Here is a 22,216-nt window from a genome sequence, read left to right on the forward strand (position 1 = left end):
ATTGTGACCAAGTAATGATATATTTTACACAGATACGTGTCCAGATGAAGTGAGATACAAAGATATAGAGATATATCTGAAGCACATGCTTGTATGGATAGCGACATCTGAAAGGGGATTTTTGAGGTATTTGTGTGATCAGCCTATTTTCCTGTGATGTAGATCTTGAAGAATATTTGGTAAAAAGACTTAAGCCTTTTGCTAATTAGTATCACAGCAATGAAAAATATCTCATTTGGGCAGATTTGGCGACCGTACATTATACTACGAAGGTTTTATGCTGATTAGATGATAATGTCAATTATGTACCCTGTGATATAAACCCACAAAATCTTCCTTTTGGCTCATAATATATTTTTTTAAATGGTTTAGTGAGTCAGGATTTTTAGAGATATGAGACTGTAGGTTTAGAATCACTGATCGATAACTTAAAATTGCCATCATTGAAGAAATAAAAAGGGGAAATTTGAAAAAAAAGTTAAATCAAAATTAAAAATAGTTCATATCTTATTTCTTTCCTGTTGACCTCCTGATTGCAATAAGATTGTTATTAGAGAAACTAACTCTACTTAACCATCTACAATTCCATTGTACCAATAGTTTCCAAAGGTTTGGCCTTATACTTCAAACATGATCTACTAAAATTTAGCCTATAAACCTTCTAACCTTAGAATTATAAGATTAGGCAACATGAGTTTATTAATGTAAGTTCCTTTATCCTAAAAATTGAAGTAATCCTCGTGTTCTGATCTTGAAAGGTTTAAATAACATTTTATAAAGAGTGAACGAGATTATGTAACATTTTGTAAAGAGTGAACGAGACAATATAACTTATTTAAACTTACTAGACTATATTTAAATATATTACGAAATAATTATGTATGCAATTTATAATAATATAATTTCCACTTAAGAATATTTATATAAATTCTTTTTTTATTCATTTCCTTTCTTTGATAACGTCATACAATCAATTTTTAATAACAAAAATCTATTTCACTATCAAAGTGAAAATATGATTACATACTTAAATTATTTACATTTTAATAAATAGTTCCATGGCCATCTTGTCAAGAACAAAATGATAATAGTTAAATGAGAAAGTCACTAATCCATAAGAAACAAAATATATTAATTGAAACAGTCGTAGTTAAGTTAAAAACTTTGCAAAGAAGTTCAAATGAATTTGAAATGCATATTTCGTAGTGTAACTTTTTTTAAAACCAAAGAAGTGAAAAATGTAATGCCAAGTAAGTCCACTGATTTCAAAAAAGTTGTTCATTACATTGAATTTTCTTGCTACATTTTATTTTTCTTTTAATGTTATTACCTATCATGTTATAATATATTGTGACCTTTCATGCAAATACAAAATCTTGTTAGATAATAATCAAAGTTGTTGTTATGAAACAGTTTCAATTAAAGATTAAGTTCAGTTTCTAGATGGTCAATTTTTGCAGATTTAATTTCATTTTATCATTTTGCAAAAAAAAAAAAATCATCAAATTCAATAAAATAAATAATTTTGTAACTATGGAAAGGATTACAAAATAGACATCGTCCTGTAACCCGAAAAAAAAAAAAAAAAGGAAGGGGGGGGGCGCTGCTTATTATTTATCTTAACAAAACTATTCATTTAACAAAAGCACTATTGATAATATCACAACTATAAATTTTGGAAACATTTGTTGTAAATAATAATTCTTTCTTCGTTAATTTTTTTGCTTTTTTTGTGTTTTTATTTGTGTTTTTGTTTGAATTTCGAGTAGAGCATTTTGCCCATGCAATATTAGGACTAGAGGGTTAGAGTTAAAATTGGAAAAAAAAAAAAAAAAGAAAAAGCTTTTGTTGATTGAAAGTGAACTGTGTTCGAAATTGCACAAGTTGTTTAAACTGTAAACTGTGTTTGGAATTGCATAAATTGAACTGTCAATCGAGTTGGGAATTGCACCAAAGTCTTTAAACTGAATGATAAAGATGACGTGATTGTTATCGTTACACTAGTTATTATCAATGGAATCATCAGAAAAGTTGTAGCGTTTCATCATAACCATAAAAACCGTCAAAACTAAAATGACCATCATAATTAAACTAATCATCATAATTAGCATTATGATATAATTCTTCTATATAATATTAGATTTGATATACGTAATGTTTACACTAATACTGTTCTTTTTTTATATTCAAAAATAGTTTCCTATTTTTACAGTACTGTTATTATGTTCCAACTATATCTCCCTTTCTCTCTCATATAAATACTCTCTTGTTTTCCCTCTCTCTCTTTCTTTATGTTGCTACATGCGACATGATGTACAAATAGATAAATAAATTTTGTGTTATTGTTTTTTATCGTATCGAATTATATTGAAGTTTTATGATTTCAATATGATTAATTAATATTGATTATCAAACTAATATTTATTTAAAATAAAAATTCTGAATTTCATCTTTATTACATGTTCTTATCTTATTTTAGAGGTAACATCGTATTAAACATGACAATACTTTATGAAAACTGTCAAATTATCATGCGCAACGAGACGGCCATTTTAACTCCCACTGCAATCTCACTCGTTACCGGGATTTACTCAATTGTGCTATCAGTTGTAGCTTCCGTTGAAAACGGTTTGGTGACTCTCGCATATTTAAAAGATCCAACAGGAAAGTTGCAGACTCCATTAAACTACTTCCTCATAAGCTTATGTTTTAGTGATTTGATGATTAGCTGTATTCCGTTACCGTTGTTTGCTTACGACAGAATTTTGCAAACTCAGCTACCTGTATTACACAGTGCACTGGATGTGTCATTTTTTTTAACTTTGACGGCATCTATGTTGAACATGTTAGTGCTTGTAATTGACAGATTTGCAGCTATCCAATGGCCCTTTCTTTATAGGGCAAACATAAATATGCTTCGATCACGTTGTGTGACAATAATTGTGTGGTCGGTTGCAATACTTATAGGGGTGGGTTGTTTGTTTAGTAATCTGGCGAAGTATTATTTTGTGATGTCAAATGTACACAGTTTTATTATTTTAATTTCTCTGTGCGTTTCATTCGTTGCTGTTTCAAGAAAACTGCAAAAACAAGAAGGAACGTTTATTTTACCAGAAAAAACAGGAAATGTTCTCTCGGCTTTGAAAAACTCCTTAATTTCTCCAAAAGTTCATTTTCAAACTGGACTTCAAGATTGCAGCCGCCACAGTTTACAATTACCAAGTAGACAAGACAGCAGACGTCCTAGGACAGATTCCGTAGCTGTGGCTTTTTTTGAGAGGCAAGACCGAGTCCGTCGCTCTTATACCCTACAGCTAATTGTTTTTACTGCTTTATTATTGCCATCATGCGCAGTTAGCTATTTTCTTCTACTTTCCAATTCATACAATTGTACACTAAAAGTAACTCTGCACGATGTCTATTTGCTTCTTGTCATGACAACGTGTGCAGTAAACCCTTACTTACTAGCATTAAGACTTGATTGTTTTCAAAAATCAATCCGAATAATTTTTTGCAAACAAGATACGGACAGACAGGATGCCTCACCGGGAAGTAAGAGGACCTCAGAGCTTTTTTTTATTTCTTTTTCGCAGTTATCGAGAAGATCTAGCGATAAAAGCAACCAAGAATAATCAAGTATGGTAATCACTGCATGTCGCCTAAGAATATGAGAATTAATTGATGATGTTATAAACAATTCATAACTTAACTAGAAGCTTGATCGACTTAAGACTGGTGTTTCCTATAAGATGTGACTTTCAAGTTGCAAATTAGCACTTTCCATGTTTCTTAAAAAAGAATTTCTTTAATAAATGAATAATATTACTTTATACTGCAAGGCAAATGTGATGTCAAAAACTATATCGTTGCTACTGTATTAGTTGGAATGGGACGAAATACAAAGCAAGGTAACTAAACAAAAATAGATACGCTCAAAGCTTTATGGTAAATTTCGCGGAAAAAATTTTGTACATGAAAAGCAGGCCTTACAATTTAAAAGATCTACTTTTGCTTTTCTTTCATTTTGTCTAAAATGAATTTTCGCTTAAATACAAAAGGCATATTTTACGTTTATTACGCATTTTTTTCGTTTCGCAACGCATATTTTACATGAGCATTTTGAAATCGTTTTTATTAGATTTCAATTGCAATTGACTATACGGCTCAGGCTAATTTACAAAGTTTAAATTTGTGGGGCAGGGCCAGGTAGTTATACATATACGTAAATATGTGTATATAATGTATTAAAATTTATAAGTGTATTATGTGTAATGTAAATAAAAATATGAATTTTATTTTAAGTGTAGAATATTTTTTCTTAAATTATCTGAAAACGTTATTAATAATAAATCACATCTCGCTGCGCTTTTGCCTGAAATCTCCATGGTTTAATGAGGGAAATAACTATTTTACAATGACCTTTATTTTAAATTAGTTATCTTTCAATTACGAAAAAGAGTGATATGCTAAGGGTTAGTCTGAGACCTTGTATTGTTGTTGATGCTATTGTTACCGCTGTCGAAAGTGTTCAAACTTTGTTGTAATCATATTCAGTTATCATAGTCCTGCTGCTGCCGCTGCTGTGGAAACAATTGCTACATAAAAAATCAACGCATCGCACACTCGTTAAAATTTTCGTTAAAACAATACTTTTTGTTTCCAAATAGAAAACAGATTCTTCTGTGAAGTTTTTCGATTAAATTCAGGCTAAGTGTAACCACTCAACATTTTTTTTTTTTCGAAAGAAAAAATGATGCTTCTCTGGATAGCGGAGTTTTTTTTAATCGGATCTTCTTCTGCATTTTTGCCTGGTAAGTTTGTCTTAATATTGTCAATAACTCTCTTTTAGTAAATTACGAATAATATGTAGTATATCATTGTTTTACGTTTATCAGGCATTTTTATATTGTTAAAAAAAAGGATTTATTTAAGCGTGATAACTCATTATATGTAGATGTTTGGCGCAACAAAAGAGAAAAAAAAACAAACAAAAAAAACAACAACAACAAACAAAACAAAAAAAAGGCGATGGTGCGGAACTTCAAAAATTGATTTTATAAAATGATTAAAAAAAATTAGGCTATTAATTCATTGTTAAAAGTTGAATAACAAATTTTTTACATATAAATTGTTCTTTTTGTTTAAGTTTCAAAATTTTATTCAATTTTTCTTTGATGTTGTGCTCTAAATTAACTTAATAAATGTAACTTTAGAGAACAATTATTAATGGAAAAAATAATTATTAATAAAAATGATTAATAATAATTCCTGAAGAACTTCTTGTTTTTCGTTAGAATTTAAAAAAACAAAACAAACAAACTGAATTCAATGTACTTAATTAACGTTTTTATAAAAAGCTCACGATAAATAAAATTTCAACTTTCAGTTTGAGCTTGAGTTACTATTTTCAACTATTTCCTATTTTCCAGTTCAAGTTGATTTCGAATAAAAAATGGAACACGCCTTTATTTGTTCGTCGTATCCATAATCGTTGTCCTTGTTTATAAATTCTAATCGAAATCAAAATTAAAATTGTCGATTTAATGCAATAGAATCGATTTGCTTGTCGAGGGTCTGACTCTGAGTCATAGCAATTAATGAAAAATATTTTATTATTTCTGAATAAATTATAAACTCTCTAAAACTCTAAATGATAATTAAAATGCTATATTTTTTATAATATAAAATAATTAAATACAATATTTTTTAAAATTAAAATACGACATTTTTTATATAAAAATAAAATACTATATAATTTATATGTAACTAAAATACTATATTTTTATATAATATAAAATTTTACATATATTATAATGTTGGAGAGTGAAAGAATAAAAAAAAAGGACCTAAAGAAAAATAAAGACCAATAGTGTATTTGTTTTGTTTTACTATTTAATAACGTACTTCTTATTGGAGATAAATTGTCATGACGTAATTTTTTACGCACAATAACGTCCCTTTTATTTTCAGTAAAAAACGATTTTTTTAAACAAAATTTATTTCCCCAAAAGAGAATTGTGGGTAGTCGTTTTCTATCGGCACTATGACGATTGGCATATTACGTCATTTTATTTTAGGGGCAAATTGACGTAAAAATGTTTACTTATTTTAGCAAAAACTCTGTTTATTCTATGTTAATGAAAATTAATTACTAGTTCAATTTTTTATTATAAATTTTTAAATAATTAGTTCATAAACTAATATTTTATAAAACTTTTAAATTAAAAAACCCATCTCTAGGATGATTTCTTTTGCGCAGTTGAAGTACTTTAACACATCGTTTGCCCATTAATGCCAGTTTTAATTCCCCATTGAAACAGTTATGTTTTCTAAAGTTCCTGACATTTAATGACAAAGCATGCCAAGTTTTGGTCAAATAGATCTGAAAAAAAATGCTTAGTATTCATCAACTCTCCAAACTCGGACCAGCTATTGCTAACTTATTTGCAACAATTTAGCTTTTAAAAAAAATGCATTCTAATGTATGCTAATGTATGCTAATGTAAATGATTCCGTAAGGTACTCGAATGAGGTTTACTTGGCGAACTCACTGATTTATCTCAGAAGATTCCTTGGTGTGACCTAATAAAGTCCTATGTCTTAAAAAAAGTCCTAATTTAAGAAATGACAAATTTCATTTATATAAATTAATAATATTTAGAGAAAAAATCTAGTTACTTTAACTAACTATTAAATTATTTTCCCAAAATATTTATTTCGTATATACGAAATTTGTCATTTCTTAAATTAGGACTTTCTTAAAGCATAGGACTTTGTTACGTAACACCACGGTATCCGTCATATTAAATCTTTAATGTTAAATATATTTAAACTCCTCGATGGAGCTTGATAATGTCAGTTTTTTCGTTTATATATTGTAAGAAGTAATTGATAAGCATTAGAACATCATGAGAAGAACGCAAATCCGAAAATTTTTGAAAATGGACATCTGCGATTTTTTTTTTTCCTGTAGTCTTCAATTTACTAACCTCAAAATGTACTTCAAAAAAAACTTTATAATGCTTCATATTTATAAAAAAAAAAAAAAAAAGAAAAAAGAAAAAAAAAACGGCATGAAACAAATAGCATTAATAAAATGGCCGCGGATGAAAATGGACGATTATAAGTTCCGATTAAAAAAATTTTCATCAGGACGTGGAAACAACTTCAAGTGTCGTGATGAATTGTGATTAAGAAAAGGGTTCAAAACAGGATTAACCTGTTTAAGACGTTGTGTTTCTACATTTATTAAAAAAAAATATTAACAAAAATCCTTTAATGAAGAACATTTGTTAGTTTAACCACATTTTTTTTTTGTTTTTACTGAAGAAAATATCAGTTATAAGAGTTTCTGTTACACATTTAAAGTACCTGTGAATAATTTTTTAAAATATATTTATGCAAAAATCAAATTATCTCTTGATTACTAATAACTAAGCTAACATTAATTTGAAACAGAAAAATTAAATAGTGCTGGTATTTTTACAATAGCAGGTAAAGGGTAATTTTGTTGAAACCTCTTCTGATCTGATGATTATTGAAACCTCTTCTGATTCTGATGATAGTAGCAGTTAAAACATCCAAGTTTATCTTTAATGTCTTGCAACTCTGATCTTCTAAGATGACAAACTCTGATCTTCTAAGATGACAAACTTTTACCATACAAGTCTTATTAATGATCAATCATTAGAAGAGCTTTGTTTATTTGTTAATTAAGTTTTGGTTTTACAAAAAATTGCTCTTCATTGATTCAAACCTTTGCAAGACAAGACCAAGATGGTCTTGTGTCGCTCAGTCTTGTCTTTTCTTGCTAAGTCAAAAATGCTGCAAAAATACTTTTTGATTCAAGAAGTAGGTCCTTAATCACAACTAAACTAACGCAAAAAATTTTATCCAGAAATCTATGTTGCAGCACCTCAGTTCACAGATGTCTAAAGATGCTTTTTTTTACTTATGCCCATAGAGATCATAGTTGGGGTAACAATTATCTTTATACCTACTTCGTTTTTAGAATTTAAAATTGCAACGCATTTTGAAATAGCGTAGTTACACCTGGGGCTAATTCTATAAAGCTGAAAATGTGTTATTTACGCAAAAAAAAACAAAAAAAAAAACAGATTGCACTTTACAAAAATTTACTTTGCGTAAGAAAAACCCTGTTTTTTTTGCTCATATTACGCATTTTTCAGCTTTATAGAATTAGCCCCAGATTTGAGATTTATACTGGTTTTTGGAGTAATGTCTTACATACGCTACTCAAAAATCTAAATTTACATAGGATCAACCCCTGGTTTTTTACCGAACCTAAACAATCGATCTTGAATTCTTGCCGAACCTTTGAAATTTCAAAATTTATTTTAAACATTTATTTAAATTTTTTTGGAGAACTAAATGAAGACTCCACGGGAAGAAACGGCAGGGTCACATTTTTTCATTTTGAGATAAATCATTATTAAACTTTTAAACTTTTATAAGTTTCGAAGTTTTAGGAAAATTTAGAAAAACTTTAAATATGCATCAAATCGTTTATTTGATTTGAATTCAAATACAAAATATGCTATTATGATTAGTAAAGCTAGAAAGTGTAAAAAGTCGAAACTTTCAAAATGTGACCCTGCCGTTTCTTCCCGTGGAGTCTTCAAATGCAATCGTTAACACGTTTATTTAAACGTCGGCGTTTGGTTTATTCGTAGTTTATTTTACGTCATTATTTTAAACGAATAACGACATATAATAATGAATATTTTTACCAGTCTTGTAATACAAATTGTAACTTGAATTTTCCTAAGTTAAAATAGAGCTCTTTTTGCGTTCAATTTCAAAACAGTAGAGCTTTTTTTGAGAGAAGTTTATATTCATCCATAAATTTGTTACTTTAAACACGAGGCACGAATTCTTGCTTAATATGTAAAGTATTGTATAAATATTTTAAAGCAAAAGTATGATGATTTTAAAACTTGAAATTTTGCTAGAATATTTGTCAAAGTTTAACCGAACGGGCCAAACGTTTGGTCTTGCCGAACGTTTGGCGAATTAGTATTCTTTGAAAAATTTTGCTTCTAGTATTTTAAGTATTATTCGGTTAACTCAGAGAGCACGTGACACCTACACGAAAACATTAGCACGTGGTTTTAGTTTTTGCACAAGTACGAGCCTTTATTTTACTTTCATGAATTCAACATTTCATGCCTAATTAAAAGAAATGTTCTCAGAGCTGTTTTACAGTTCATTCTTTCTCTTAAATTAGAAGTAAGACAAAATTTTCTTACAAACTAACAACAGCCAATTCTATAAAAATACAAATACACTACAGCGTTTTTTTCTTCTTGAATTAGATAAATAAAGAAAATGAAGTTTAATTTTTCTGTGATGCTGGTATATATTTAGGTAAAAATAGCTCTTAAATTGATGTACATGCATAAATTGCCGTACATAAATTGCTATACATAAATTGCTATACAATCCTTTTAATTTTTTCTTTTTAGAAGCATTAAATTTTTCTCATTTAGATTATTGCAATGCATCTTACTTTTGGCCATTAGATAAATTACCAGTTCATGAAGTTGTTACAAAGGAAGAAGCCAAAGTTAGCAACAGTTCACTAATTATATATACTGGTCAAAATGTTGGTCATTTTACATATTCTGCACCAGTTACCATAGTTCTTGGTACTTATAGATCATCATGCTTAATCAACTTAAAAAAATGTGTATATGGATTTACTGTTGGATTTTGGTTTCAGCTTGTTAATTGTGAATCATATAATGGAAAGTTTAATTTGTTTACATTTTCTGGAGATTTTATCAATCCAATACAAACCTGGGTCACACTTAATAATGGTAAAGTTCTTTTTAACCCATTTTAGATACAAGATAGCCATTTTAATTTTTATGATTTTATTTAAACAAATTAAAAATTTGATGTTACAATTTTTTCTAGGTCAACCTGTTTTTAATGTCGCATTGCACATTATAACACTGAAAAAAGCTGTAACACTTTTAAAGAGAATTGAATCTGAAGCAGGATTGATTAATTTTGGAAAGTGGTATTTTGTTGTACTTATGTATAACAGTGTTAATGATAAAATGGTTGCCTATTTGAATAATGAACAACTTAAAAGTTCAATAACTTATCAGACTTTTAATGATTTTAATAGCTCAAACACATATGTTGACCTTATTCTTGGTCATATTCCATTGAAGACTCCTTTAGAACATCAAAATATTACCATAAGTATAAAAAATGTACTCCTTTGGGAAAAATTACTGACAAATCAAGAACTCAATTTTATATATCTAAGAGAAATAGGTAATTTTTACAGCACTATTTAACAGATATATATATATATTTTGTAATATTTATAATTTTGATAGAAACTAAATTCCTTCTTACAATTTTACTTAATTTAAAAGAAGTTAAATTTAACTCTGTGTTTTTAATTGATACTTAATTGATAATTGATATTATTGCTATGGTTTAGATTATTACTATATGTGTAAATAAAAATTAATGTGGTTTTTTTTAAATATATTGTAGAAACAGTCACTTTACTTCCAAATTGTATAACAGAAGATGGTGATGTTGTTATAAAATGGATTGTATCAGACCCAAATCATTTTCAACACATTAAATCATACAATTTGGAATGGTGGATTGAAGGGCAAGAAACTTCTGAAGCAAATACTGCAATAATTCCTGCATCAAGCATGAATTATAGTAGCGGTTTTAAAATTGAAGCTTTTGGTTTGTAATATTGTTGCTCTGAATATCTGTTTAATTGCATTTAGTATAATATATCTATTTTTTTAAAAAAAAGATTAAATTTACAAAAAGCTGCTTAAACTAAATAAAAGCTTGAATGTAATCTTATGGTAATATGATATTGTTTCTATTAAAAACTTTTACATGATGATCATTTAATTGACTTTAAAGCTTAAATTACACAAATAAAACATTTATCTACATATTAAGCATTTTAAAATGAATTCATGAATCAAGAAACACCTTTTAAAGATTTTGATATTACATAGAGACCATATTTTCCAAAAAATATGGTTGAATGTTTTTTTTACAAATAAGATTTTTACTTTTTATCTAGAACCGAACAGCAACTATCAAATGTTACTCAAAGCTCATACTATAGGTTCCCACCCACTGAGTGATTTTATTCAAAATTGTGCAACAAAAGAAAATGGTAGTTAAAATTTTTAATTGCAAGCAATACTTTTTTTTCCTATTTATTCTTCATTTTACAATATTTTATGCATTTATGGCATCTTTAAAAATAGTTTTTTCTAATCTCGTTTTTTCCCTTCAATGCTTTTTAAATGACTTTTATCATCATTACCTTTACTTTTTTTTTTGTTTAAGTGATTTCTAAAAAAGTGTTAATGGTTAAATGTTGTTTTTTTTATTTTTTTCGTGACTACATTTAATGTAGTATTTTAAATATCATATTTTAATAGCATTTCTTTTTTAATTCTTAGGAGGAAAAGTGCATCTTTCAGTTGTAGGCACAACTGCAACCGTTATTTGGGACACAAGTATTCCAGATAAATTGTTTCTTTTTGATGTAAGCCATTTTAATATTTTAATGTAATGTAACTTTTAATGCTAATTTATGGTTGTTGATAATAATAATTAAATATAGTTCTACCAGCTTAAGAAAGTTTTATTTTAAAAAAAAATTGTTTTTTTAATAATAATTTTCCAGTAATAAATGCTATTTGCTAGAAATGTTTCGTTTCTAATAAGTGAAGATTTTAAAATTTATGAAGAAATAACTGAATTGCTAAACAAAAACAGTATTTAAAAAAAAAAAAAAAAAAAAAAAAAAAAGTAGCTGTCATTAAGAGACTTAAGTTTTTATTAGAGAATTCCGAAAAATTACTTATGCAAGTTTTACTTTGCAATTTGCATTCGAAAATTTATAAAACTAAATCTAAAAGTTTGGACACTCATTTCAACCAAACTAGTATGCAAGTGAATTTATCAATAATTAAAGTGAGGCAAGATTCTCTTTTTATTTTCACTAAATACATTTAACTTATTAGAATAATATAAAAAATAATATTTATTTAAACATAAATGCAGTTTACCAGTGGATCAGTGTGGTGTAGTTCCTAATATTTTAGCCAGTGGTTCTAGAAGTTTCTTTTGTGATCCAATGTTGTTTTAACATTAAAACCTCAGGAGTTTTGCAGTTTAGTCTGGTTCTTGCAGTTTGATTTGCTTAAAAGTTTCTTTGTTTCCCATCATTTGTTATTTAAAAAATCCATTAAAATATTTAACAAATTATAATAAAAATGATTAAAATAAATATATTGGTAAATGATATTATAAAAATAGGATTTAATGTAAGTGTTGTATTGTTGTTAGGTTAATTTATACTTGATTGCAAATTCATCAATTCAAGCAAGATACACTACTAATGCAAATTATCTGAACTACACAATATTTAAATTAAATCCAAACTCCTTTTATCAATTTGAAATAGAGAAAATTGATCAGCAAACTGGTGTCAAGATTTTATATAAAAAAGTTGCTGCTACAGAGTCTGGTATTTTTTATTTAGCATTTAAAAAAGCTCTATAAAGATATTTTAGTTCACCAAAATTTGAATCAGAAGGTTATTTTTTGTTATAATCTTCTTTTATTTTATATTGTCTTATAATCTTCTTAACTTTGCAAATATCATGCAGTTGATATTTTTATTTATACATAAACTTTTTAAGATATCTTTATAAAAATTTTAAACTTATATTTTTTTTAGTTAAACAGATCTTAATTTATGTCCTATATGATTACATCTTTTGTGATTGTATTTAATGTTGTGTAAATATTATCTTTTAATACTATTTCTTGTTATCTTAATGTCAGTTTTATTATTCTAGCATTTGTTTTTTCATTTTTATGTTTAATTGTAGAAAAATTACAATTAAATATAAAAATAAAATAACATAATGAGAGAAGCTTTTAAAAATTTTTTAATTTTAGAAAAGGACCCTTGTTTAAATAAAGTTTGCAATGAAGACTCGACTAATGCTGAGTTAAATGCTATGTTTCTAAAAAGAGTTGGTGTAAGCAAAAGCTGTTTTTAATAAACTTTTATTTTTTAAAGTTGTAAAAATTTTACTCTTGGGTTTTTGTTTGACTCAAATTTTAAATCAGAGATCATATCTGATTCTGAGTTTGTGTCGTTATGCTAAAGTGTAGAGCTGGATGTCAAACATATTGCAGCTATATATCATGCAATCAAAAAGCCATCAACTGTCAGGAATCTTATCAAATATATATCATGACTAAACTTGTATTTAGGGAAGTTTTGCCAGAATTTAGACCAAAATTATAACATTAAATTATTAAAATTATAACAATATATTTTATAATTTAGAGATTGTAATTTCAATTTTAAAGAACATAAAATACACAAAACACTTCACCTGTAAATACCTACCTGTAATATCCTCTATTTATATTGGATTCATGGATCTTAACAAATTTTGTTTGAAAACTTAAATCTCTAATTTTTCCCTGCTTAGAAAATTTCTTTTTAAACTAAAAAAATGTTTGCTCGCTGTAAGTAAAAAACTTCCAACTTTAGTAAACTTGTAAAGTTTAAAAAATATAAAAATATTATAAACACTAAGGTAAAAACATTTAGGTAGTAACACACCAGTTATTATATTTATATTTATTGATTATCTAAAAACCCTAAAATATCTCAAATGCATTGGGTATAAATAATTTATACATACCTTCAGTTTGTTTTCACATTTTCTCCACTAAGCAAAAAAACAAGATGATGTTTTCTTACTTTGAGGTGAAAATATAAAACTAATTTTAACAAGTTTAGAAAACTCAACTTTTATGTGGTAATTTTTTTTAGCATTAAAATTAATATTAATATTTATGCAAAATTAATATTTATGCAAAAATAATAATATTTATGCAAAAAGGATTGAGTTCTTACAAAAAAAAAAAAAAAAAAATTGTTCAAAATGAAATTTATTTATTTTTTCCTAAAATGCGTATTGCAATAATAATAAATTTATAATAAATAATAATTAAGTTAAGTTTGAATTCTTTTCACACAAAATTACTTTAAGAAACAATCTTTTAGAGAATTTGAAAAAAAATTTATTTACTTTTTGTAATTTTTATTTATATAATGTAATTATTCAGGAAGAAGGAAATTTAAACCATGCAAGAATGTTGTTGAATGAATTTGAAAAACTAATCAAGATTGAAGTCCAGTTAATTAATCAGCTAAACCTTTCTTCCAAAGTTAAAGAGTTAGGAAAAATTGGTGAGTTGAATTATCACTAGCATCATCATGATCATGATGATCATCTCCATTATCATTATCATCATTATCATCATTGTCATCATCATGATGATGATGATGATGATGATGATGATGATGATGATGATGATGATGATGATGATGATGATGATGATGATGATGATCATCATCATCATCATCATCATCATCATCATCATCATCATCATAATCATCATCATCATCATCATTATCATCATCATCATCATCATCATCATCATCATCATCATCATCATCATCATCATCATCAGGATGATCATATAAATCATAGATTTAATTATAAGTAACTTTGTAATTTTTAATTAAATTTTGACATTTAATCATGTAAATATCACATTACATTTTTCTTTCCAGTGTTCAAGCTGCAGAAATTAAATTTGGATCAAAATAACCTTATGCTAAGAGAAAGTTTTGTTGAAATTCCAGACAAGCTATTACAAACAGGTTTTTTATTTTTTCTTGTGAGAAATAAGAAAACCAACAGAACATTAGTTAAATTTGTATAATGAATATAAAGGTATACAATGTAACAATATCTAATATGTCACAATTTGCTAATGTAATAAAAAAATCAAATACAATAAATTACAAGTAAAAACATGTTTAGGATGTTGTAAAATGTAAAATCTTTTTAATTCTTTTGTTAAGTTATTAAATATCTTAAGCTTATTAATTTTAATGGTTTTAAAATGAAAAAATTGTTTTTAATTTATAAATTGTTATTAAGGAAATCAACCAAATGTTTTAGTTGTGGGCTGTCTTGATGAAATTATTAAGATGATTGGTATTCCAAAGTAAGTTATTACTTTTTGCAAATTTTCAAAGAATTTTGTTTTGATTCGAATATTGCTCTAAATTTGAAACTGTCAACGAAATTTTTTGTCAAATAACCAATATGGTAAACTCTACAGTTTAATCAAATGTACTTGGAATCTACTGATTTGTAATGTGGCTTCTTAATTATATTATATATTCATTATTCTTCATTTGATTGATGTTTGTATTTTTAGTGGAACACGATTGCAAAAAAGTAGTGAAAATTTTACTCTTAACTCAGAGCTGCTGACTGTTTCACTATATCCAAAACAGTCAGAACCTTTTGAAAGGCCTGTTGTTATTGTGCAAAAGTTGGATATGGTCTGGAGATATTTTTTTAGAAACTTCTTTGATTTTTTATTTTTACTTCAACATGGCAGTTTATTACTTTTGGTGTGCAAATTTTTTAAGATGTTGACACTTAGTTATATTATGAAGTTTTTGGAAATGTTCTGCTTTATCTAACAAAAGAATCGTCATCTTTAATTTAGTTTTCAGATATGACTCCAAACTGTGTGTACCTAAAGGATACAAATGATAGTGTTTACTGGACTGATGAAGGGTGTCTGTTACATAAATCAAACTCCACACATGTTGTTTGTCACTGTTATCATCTAACAAATTTTGCTGTTTTAATGTCTGTTACTAACACTATGGCATTTTTATCAGTATGATGTTATTTTTTGTGAAATAACTTTTTTTTAAAAGGGCATATGTAATATATAAATTTTATTTAAACTTAAAAGTGGATTTATGATATATACATTTTGAGCATAGTTTTAAAATATAAATATAATATAACTTAAAGTTTAAATGTACTATAATATAAATTTCATTTAAAATTAAAAATTGCATTTAACATTTTTTGTGTTCACTTTTCTATAAATAATGTGTTGTATTACAAGAATAAAATTAAACTTTTAGAGGCCAAAAATATCTGCAATCAATTTATCAAAGCTTAATGCATAAACAAAGCTGATATTTTTCAAAAAAATATTGTTTTTTCGCTAGAGGCAAGTTTTTAAGCAAGCATGTTGTTGTTATTGTTGTTGATGTTGTTGATGTTTTTTTTTGTTATCATTTTATATTTATGTAGAAGTTATCATAAGTATTCTCTAAAATTAACTTTTCCTTATTCTCAAATTTAGAAAACAAATGCTGTTATCATGAATATAATTACAGTGATAGGAATTGCAATATCTCTTGTTTTCTTGCTACTATCTTTTCTAACTTTTTTATTTGTCAGGTAAATTTTTACATAAATTTAGTTAATAAATTGTATTTTATTGTGTATTAAGTTAATGATATGTATATATGTATGTATGTAAGGCAATGTAATGTAATTTAATGTAATGTAATTTAATGTAATGTAATGTAATGTAATGTAATGTAATGTAATGTAATAACGTTATTTAATGTATGTATGTATGTATGTATGTATGTATGTATGTATGTATGTATGTATGTATGTATGTATGTATGTATGTATGTATGTATGTATGTATGTATGTATGTATGTATGTATGTATGTACCATTTACTTTATAAACTTATATTTTAAATATAAAGTATAAGTATATTTATACAGTATATACATATTTATACTGTTGTATAATTATATATTTTAGATCTATTCAATCCATACGGACAACTATTCATAAAAATCTTGCTATTGCATTGTTTGTTTCACAGTTCATATTTTTGTTCATCGATAAAACAGAGAACAAGGTTTGTCTATACACTTAAGCTTGTAAGCAACCTGTAAAAAATAAATCTAGTGTGTTTGTGTTACTTAGCTGGTGTCCATTACTTTTGTTGAAATAGTACTTAAGTTTGGTAATAAATCATAAATCAAATATAAAATAAAAATATAAAGGTTGATGAATAAAAGTACTAACCTTTTTCATTATAGGCTGTATGCCAAACAATTGCTGCATTGCTCCATTACTTCTTCTTAGTGTCATTTTTAATGATGGGTTTTGAAGGAATCGTTCTATATTTAATGCTTGTTAAAGTTTTTCGTGTTCTCGATAATTCAATTAGTAAATGTATAAAGTATATTGGGTTGTGTTGGGGTAAGTGTGATTTCTAAAAAAAAATTTAGACCACTATAATAAAAGTATTTTAAAGATATTTAACTCCTTACTGTTAATATATATTCTTCATTTTCAAAAAACAACAACAAACATTTTATTTTGTAGTTTTACCTGTTATGTTTATAATATTGAACATGGCGATTGATTCTAATGCTTATGGTAATCATCTTAACTAGTGAGTAAAGATATTATTTTGTTGAAAAATATTAAAATTTTTTTTTTTTTGGTTATTTGTTGTATTTGTTCTTATTAGTTGTTGGTTGTCAGTTAAGAGTGGCTTTATTTGGAGTTTTGTTGGACCGGTTATCTTCATTATTTCAGTAAGTGTTTAAATAAGTTTATATTTAATCAATGTCATTTTTGCCCTGAATTTAACCATCAATTTAAAAATCAAATGAGAATTTTCAGCAGCAAAATATGAACATAACAATAAAAAAAATAAGAATTCTTATGTTGCTATCCTGCTTTGATATATTTCAATACAAATTGGTATTCATAAATGTTAAAATTTTTTATACAGGGAAGTGATTTTAGTGCTGTTTAAGTTATGATAATAAAAAAGAGGTTGAAATGAGTTTTTTTATAAATGTTTATTTTGTTCAACTATTGATGCTAGTAGTCCAATTAGTAACTTTCAAAATAAAGTTTTAAAAATTGATGTTATATAACGTTATATGGCAAATGAATTGCAAAAGGAATTTGTGACTGGGAATTGAGTTTTTTGAAATATGAAGTTCTTAATAAATGGCCTAAAATTTAGTTTTTTGCTTTTATAAGGATGCTCTTACTTTGAGTTTCTTATTATTGCAATGTATCAAGGTTAAATTTTCACTTATGGTTGTTAAACTGAGAAGATTTTCACATTTATCATTTAATCAGCTTCACATGCAACTATTTTGGACTTACCTAACACAATCAATCAATATGAATAAATGACCCTTAGGGTGATACACACTGTGTAGTAAAATTCTTTGTTGAAAATGAAATGATCATGTTAAAACGTATCATAAACAAGTAGTATTGGATAATATTACAATTTAGATAAACTTCTACATATTAGTAAGAGCACTAATTGTGGTTTCAACAAAAGCAAAGAAACGTAGTTCAAATGTAGCTTTACTGTGGTAAGTTTTGGATCTTTTAAACACTTTCTTAGTTGGGATGTTGACCCAATAAAGTGATGTTTAAAAAACCTGAATTGCCTTAAAATATTTTTAAAACTGAGAGTTGGGCAACAAAACTTAAAATTTTGTTCAAATTTGAAAATCCTAATTGTATTGTATTTCATAATAGTTTACAACTACACATGTAGAATCTTTAAAATACTCTTTTAAAGTCTTAGTACTGTCTTTTTTTTAGGTTTTGGATTAGGAGTACATCCTTAGTACTTTGTATTCTTGGAATCACTTGGGCAGTTGGTATATTCTACGTTGATTCTGACTCACTTTTTTTTGGTTACATCTTTACAATTGTAAACAGTCTACAAGGCTTTGCTATCTTTGTTTTCCATTGCGCCCTTGATTCCAATGTAAATATAACTGTTTGCTTTTGTTTTTAAAAGTTCATTAGATTATTTTTTTGGTACTTATTGTTTTTAATGCTTATTTTATTTTCATATAAAAGAATTATAAAAATTTAATGTTGATTTCCTTTAACATTTTGTCATATGTTTCTGAATGGAATATGTTATGTGATGTTATATTATGTTATGATATCTATGTGGTTTTTTTTTTTTTTAATTTAAATTATTTTTATTATGTTATTACCATTTTATTATGTTAGAATATACTCTGATATGCCCTGATGACTCTGAAATCTACTAATATTAATATTTAGAGCAAAAACCCTGTGTGTATGTACAACTTATGTTATCATCATTTTGATTTTCAATAGAAAGTTTAAAATTAATTCCCCTTTAAACTGATGTTTTAAAGAACTGAGAATATTTGAGTATGTTATGTTTAAGGTTCGCTCAGCTTGGAGAAATTCACTCTGGGGCAAAAGAAGTAACACATTTTTTTCATGGAATATTCCTTCCTCTGTATCTCCTACCACTATATTTTCTTTCTACTTAAGGAGCAAGCAGGTTAATGTTTACTGTTGTGTGTTATTGAAAAATTTGTTGTTATTAAATATCTATATTCCTTAGTAGTTTTTACTTTCATATTGAGGTATTTTTATATATCCATTAATGTTTCAAAAATGGAAAAGATTGTCCCAAATATAGTGTTTTTCTAAATTTTCATAATTACATCATTTAATAATTTTTTAGAGGTTTTCTTAAATAAAATACTACTAAAAACTACTTTAGTTTTTTTTTTTTTTTTTTTTTTTTTTTTTTACCTTTAAGTAACATTTTATTTAAAAAAACCTAATATTTTTAAACAATTCTGTAACAAGTTATAAGTGGATAATAAATAATTGCAAAGGGGATTAAAAAAAAAATTTTTTTTTTTTTTTTTATATTTACAATTATTTTTTGTTTCTTTTTGTTTATTTTTTTTAAATTTACTATTTTCCTAAAGATAATAAAATATTATAATATAATGTAATTCAACATTTTTTGTTGTTGGGATTTTGTGCTCTAAAGTGTCATATATCATAAAGTATCATACATCATAAAGTATCATATATCATAAAGTTTCATATATCATCATCCTTCAAAATTAATCTTACGGTCAGTATGCATTCACTTAAGTCTCAATAGCTTTGCAAATAATTGACTGGTTTTAAAACTATATACGTTATTTTATAAAGAATGGAACGAAGCCTTACTTGTGTAAAAATAATTTTGTTTATTTAGTATATGCATAATTTGCAATTAAGCATTATAAATTATGCAAATTACCAAAAGTAATTTAACTTTTACATCCCAAACTTAACTATACGATTTTATGGTTTCATGTTAAACATTTAAAACATATTGGAAGAAATTATTCTCATATATATTTATCATTAGTGTTTTTTTTAGCTACCTTAGCAGCAATTACTTCCAAGATGTAGACCCCGAAAACACCTAGATATTAGTAAATTCTAGGTGACTTCAGGGCTCATGTTGTCCCTGTTGAAAATTCCCTTTTAAAAGCATCCTTTTTTGTGGAAATTTTTTTTGGAAATTTTTTTTGAATGGCTTGGTTAATCCCAAAGATGTTCACTGGGATTCAGATTGGGAGATTGAGGTGGCCAATTCTGCTTACGTTAATTTTCTTATCATTTTTAACGATCCTTGTAGTAAGTGTTGGATTATTGTCCTATTGAAAAGTGTATCTTTGCCTTAGTCTCAATTTTTTTAATGAATCGTGGATGCTTAAATTGTTTGAATTTTACTTCCGTCTAAATAAAACTTGTTAAAATTAAAAATTTAAGGTCTAACACTATATAAGGTCCACCATGGTTATAAGCTCTTTTAAATTTAATAGTCGCTCCCCCCCTCCGCCTTCCTCTCCACACTTATTGCTAAGGGTTCCAGAAAGCTGTTCTTATTTTTTTGTCAAGAATTTTACCGCAAAGTTTCGAACGAAAGCGAAAACTATATTTTTAACTAATTATTTTCATTTTATGTAGGTGAGTTCAAAATGCTAGCTGAACCTCGACCATGTGCCGACGGAGATGCCACATTAAACGATAGAAAATGTTAACTGAATATCGGTCCCTATAATAAAAAATAGATTAACAGCACAAACCTTTAGACTTTTTTTTTTATATATACAAACATATGCCTATGATACTTAAAAAAGGTATTCATATTTTGTTAAAGTTACTTTAGAAAGTTGTTTTTGTATACCACACCACTCCCATGATATCACCCTCTCATTTTCAAGCTAAAAGAAGTAGAAGTAACATAATATTTTCTACTTATAAAAATAAAAAAAACCATAGCAGTGCATTATGGGGCTTTTAATTATGCGTTCGTGGTGTTAATTAAAGAAAAAGTTAAAGACTCTTTAATATTTCGCTTTCTCAAACAAGAAAGATGTTTTCCATAAAAATTCTATTTAAATAACGACATTTGAACTAAATTCAATATGAAGATGATATATGAGATATATGAGAGGCCCGTCTAATCCCAAATGTACACATGCGACTTAGATTTAAAAAACATGCAGTACCAGGTTTAAATATGAACAGCGTAGAAACTGTTTATCTTGAACTAAAAACTTTATATATATTTTTTTATTGGTGGTCATCCTGATAAAATTAGGCCACAGGAATTTTCGGTTAGACAGGACCAATCAGTTTTTTGTGTAAACAAAATATAAACAGGTTTTTTAAAACGGATTATAACCTTTTGAGCTCTTATCGCTGTGAATTTCACATAGCTTATTATATTCGTTTTTAAGATACACATGACTATCGTGTCAGTAATAATTGATTTGATTTGTCGATAATTTTTAAGTCGAATTAAAATAAGCAACGATTGCTTTTCTTTTTTTTTTTTTTTTTTTTTTTTTTTTTTTTTTTTTTTTTTTTTGAGGATGTCAGCAACTTGCAAATTTTACTATTTTAAAACATTTTACAATCGTTTAAAATATTTTAGTTCTATTTAAAATATATTATTACTGTTATTTGTGTAAAGCTTACAAAAGCTTACAAATATTATGTTTTTCTTCAAATGATTGCTTTAAATTGATCTTCAAAAAAAAAAGGGATTCAGGCAATAAATAATATTGCCTGAATCCCGAAGCAGTTTTGCATTTTTTTTTCTTCCCCCGGATTCTATAATACAGTAAATAAGACACTGAAGTAGCCGTTCTTTATAAATAATACTTAAGAATGGTAAATACAGCGTTTTATAAAATCAGACAATATTAACAGACTGTAACTTTTTTATTACAAAAATATGCAAAGAGTGCTTATCCACGACATCTCGTTTATTTAGCGTCAAGACTTCTATCTATAGTTTACTTTCTTCATTTAGATTTCCCTTTTACTGTATTGATTTAATACTCTTTAATTGATGTGCA

General features: G+C 26.5%; 2 protein-coding genes across 4 annotated transcripts; both read left to right on the top strand.

Annotated features, from left to right (window-relative positions):
* Nucleotides 1-1,114: 1,114 nt before the first annotated feature.
* On the top strand, nucleotides 1,115-3,897 carry LOC145192381 (uncharacterized). The gene is made up of 2 exons (XM_090096923.1): nucleotides 1,115-1,250; nucleotides 2,480-3,897. Exon 2 carries the CDS (start codon nucleotides 2,499-2,501, stop codon nucleotides 3,630-3,632), a length of 1,134 nt encoding a protein of 377 aa, XP_089953049.1. The 5' UTR covers nucleotides 1,115-1,250; nucleotides 2,480-2,498; the 3' UTR covers nucleotides 3,633-3,897.
* A 496-nt stretch (nucleotides 3,898-4,393) lies between these two features.
* On the top strand, nucleotides 4,394-20,934 carry LOC145192244 (adhesion G protein-coupled receptor L2-like). Of its 3 annotated transcripts, XM_090071058.1 has the most exons (23): nucleotides 4,645-4,811; nucleotides 9,510-9,839; nucleotides 9,940-10,045; nucleotides 10,157-10,308; nucleotides 10,537-10,743; nucleotides 11,099-11,194; nucleotides 11,487-11,572; nucleotides 12,379-12,559; nucleotides 12,997-13,079; nucleotides 14,185-14,308; nucleotides 14,696-14,785; nucleotides 15,069-15,135; nucleotides 15,352-15,478; nucleotides 15,649-15,825; nucleotides 16,306-16,403; nucleotides 16,785-16,884; nucleotides 17,069-17,231; nucleotides 17,358-17,427; nucleotides 17,506-17,572; nucleotides 18,294-18,376; nucleotides 18,612-18,780; nucleotides 19,219-19,338; nucleotides 20,817-20,934. In XM_090071058.1, the coding sequence occupies exons 1-23, from the start codon at nucleotides 4,751-4,753 to the stop codon at nucleotides 20,832-20,834; spliced, it is 2,775 nt and encodes a 924-aa protein (XP_089927184.1). In that variant the 5' UTR covers nucleotides 4,645-4,750; the 3' UTR covers nucleotides 20,835-20,934. The 3 variants fall into 3 exon arrangements, with proteins under 3 accessions (XP_089927183.1, XP_089927184.1, XP_089927185.1); XM_090071057.1 differs by having other exon boundaries at nucleotides 4,394-4,811; nucleotides 9,940-10,308; XM_090071059.1 differs by lacking the exons at nucleotides 4,645-4,811; nucleotides 9,510-9,839; nucleotides 9,940-10,045; nucleotides 12,379-12,559 and having other exon boundaries at nucleotides 10,227-10,308.
* The last annotated feature ends 1,282 nt before the right edge of the window (nucleotides 20,935-22,216 follow it).

Source organism: Hydra viridissima, unplaced genomic scaffold, assembly GCF_058129835.1.
Source record: "Hydra viridissima isolate aposymbiotic clone 2 unplaced genomic scaffold, HvirCarnegie_v1 scaffold_1, whole genome shotgun sequence".
Lineage (NCBI taxonomy): Eukaryota > Metazoa > Cnidaria > Hydrozoa > Anthoathecata > Hydridae > Hydra > Hydra viridissima.

Bases quoted from the DNA above. Each gene is read 5' to 3' on its own strand.
- LOC145192381 (XM_090096923.1), top strand. From the start codon at position 2,499: ATGACAATACTTTATGAAAACTGTCAAATTATCATGCGCAACGAGACG.
- LOC145192244 (XM_090071057.1), top strand. From the start codon at position 4,751: ATGATGCTTCTCTGGATAGCGGAGTTTTTTTTAATCGGATCTTCTTCT. The intron at 17,573-18,293 runs GTAAGTGTTTAA...ATTACAATTTAG, and splicing joins CGGTTATCTTCATTATTTCA to ATAAACTTCTACATATTAGT. The intron at 18,781-19,218 runs GTAAATATAACT...GTTATGTTTAAG, and splicing joins ATTGCGCCCTTGATTCCAAT to GTTCGCTCAGCTTGGAGAAA.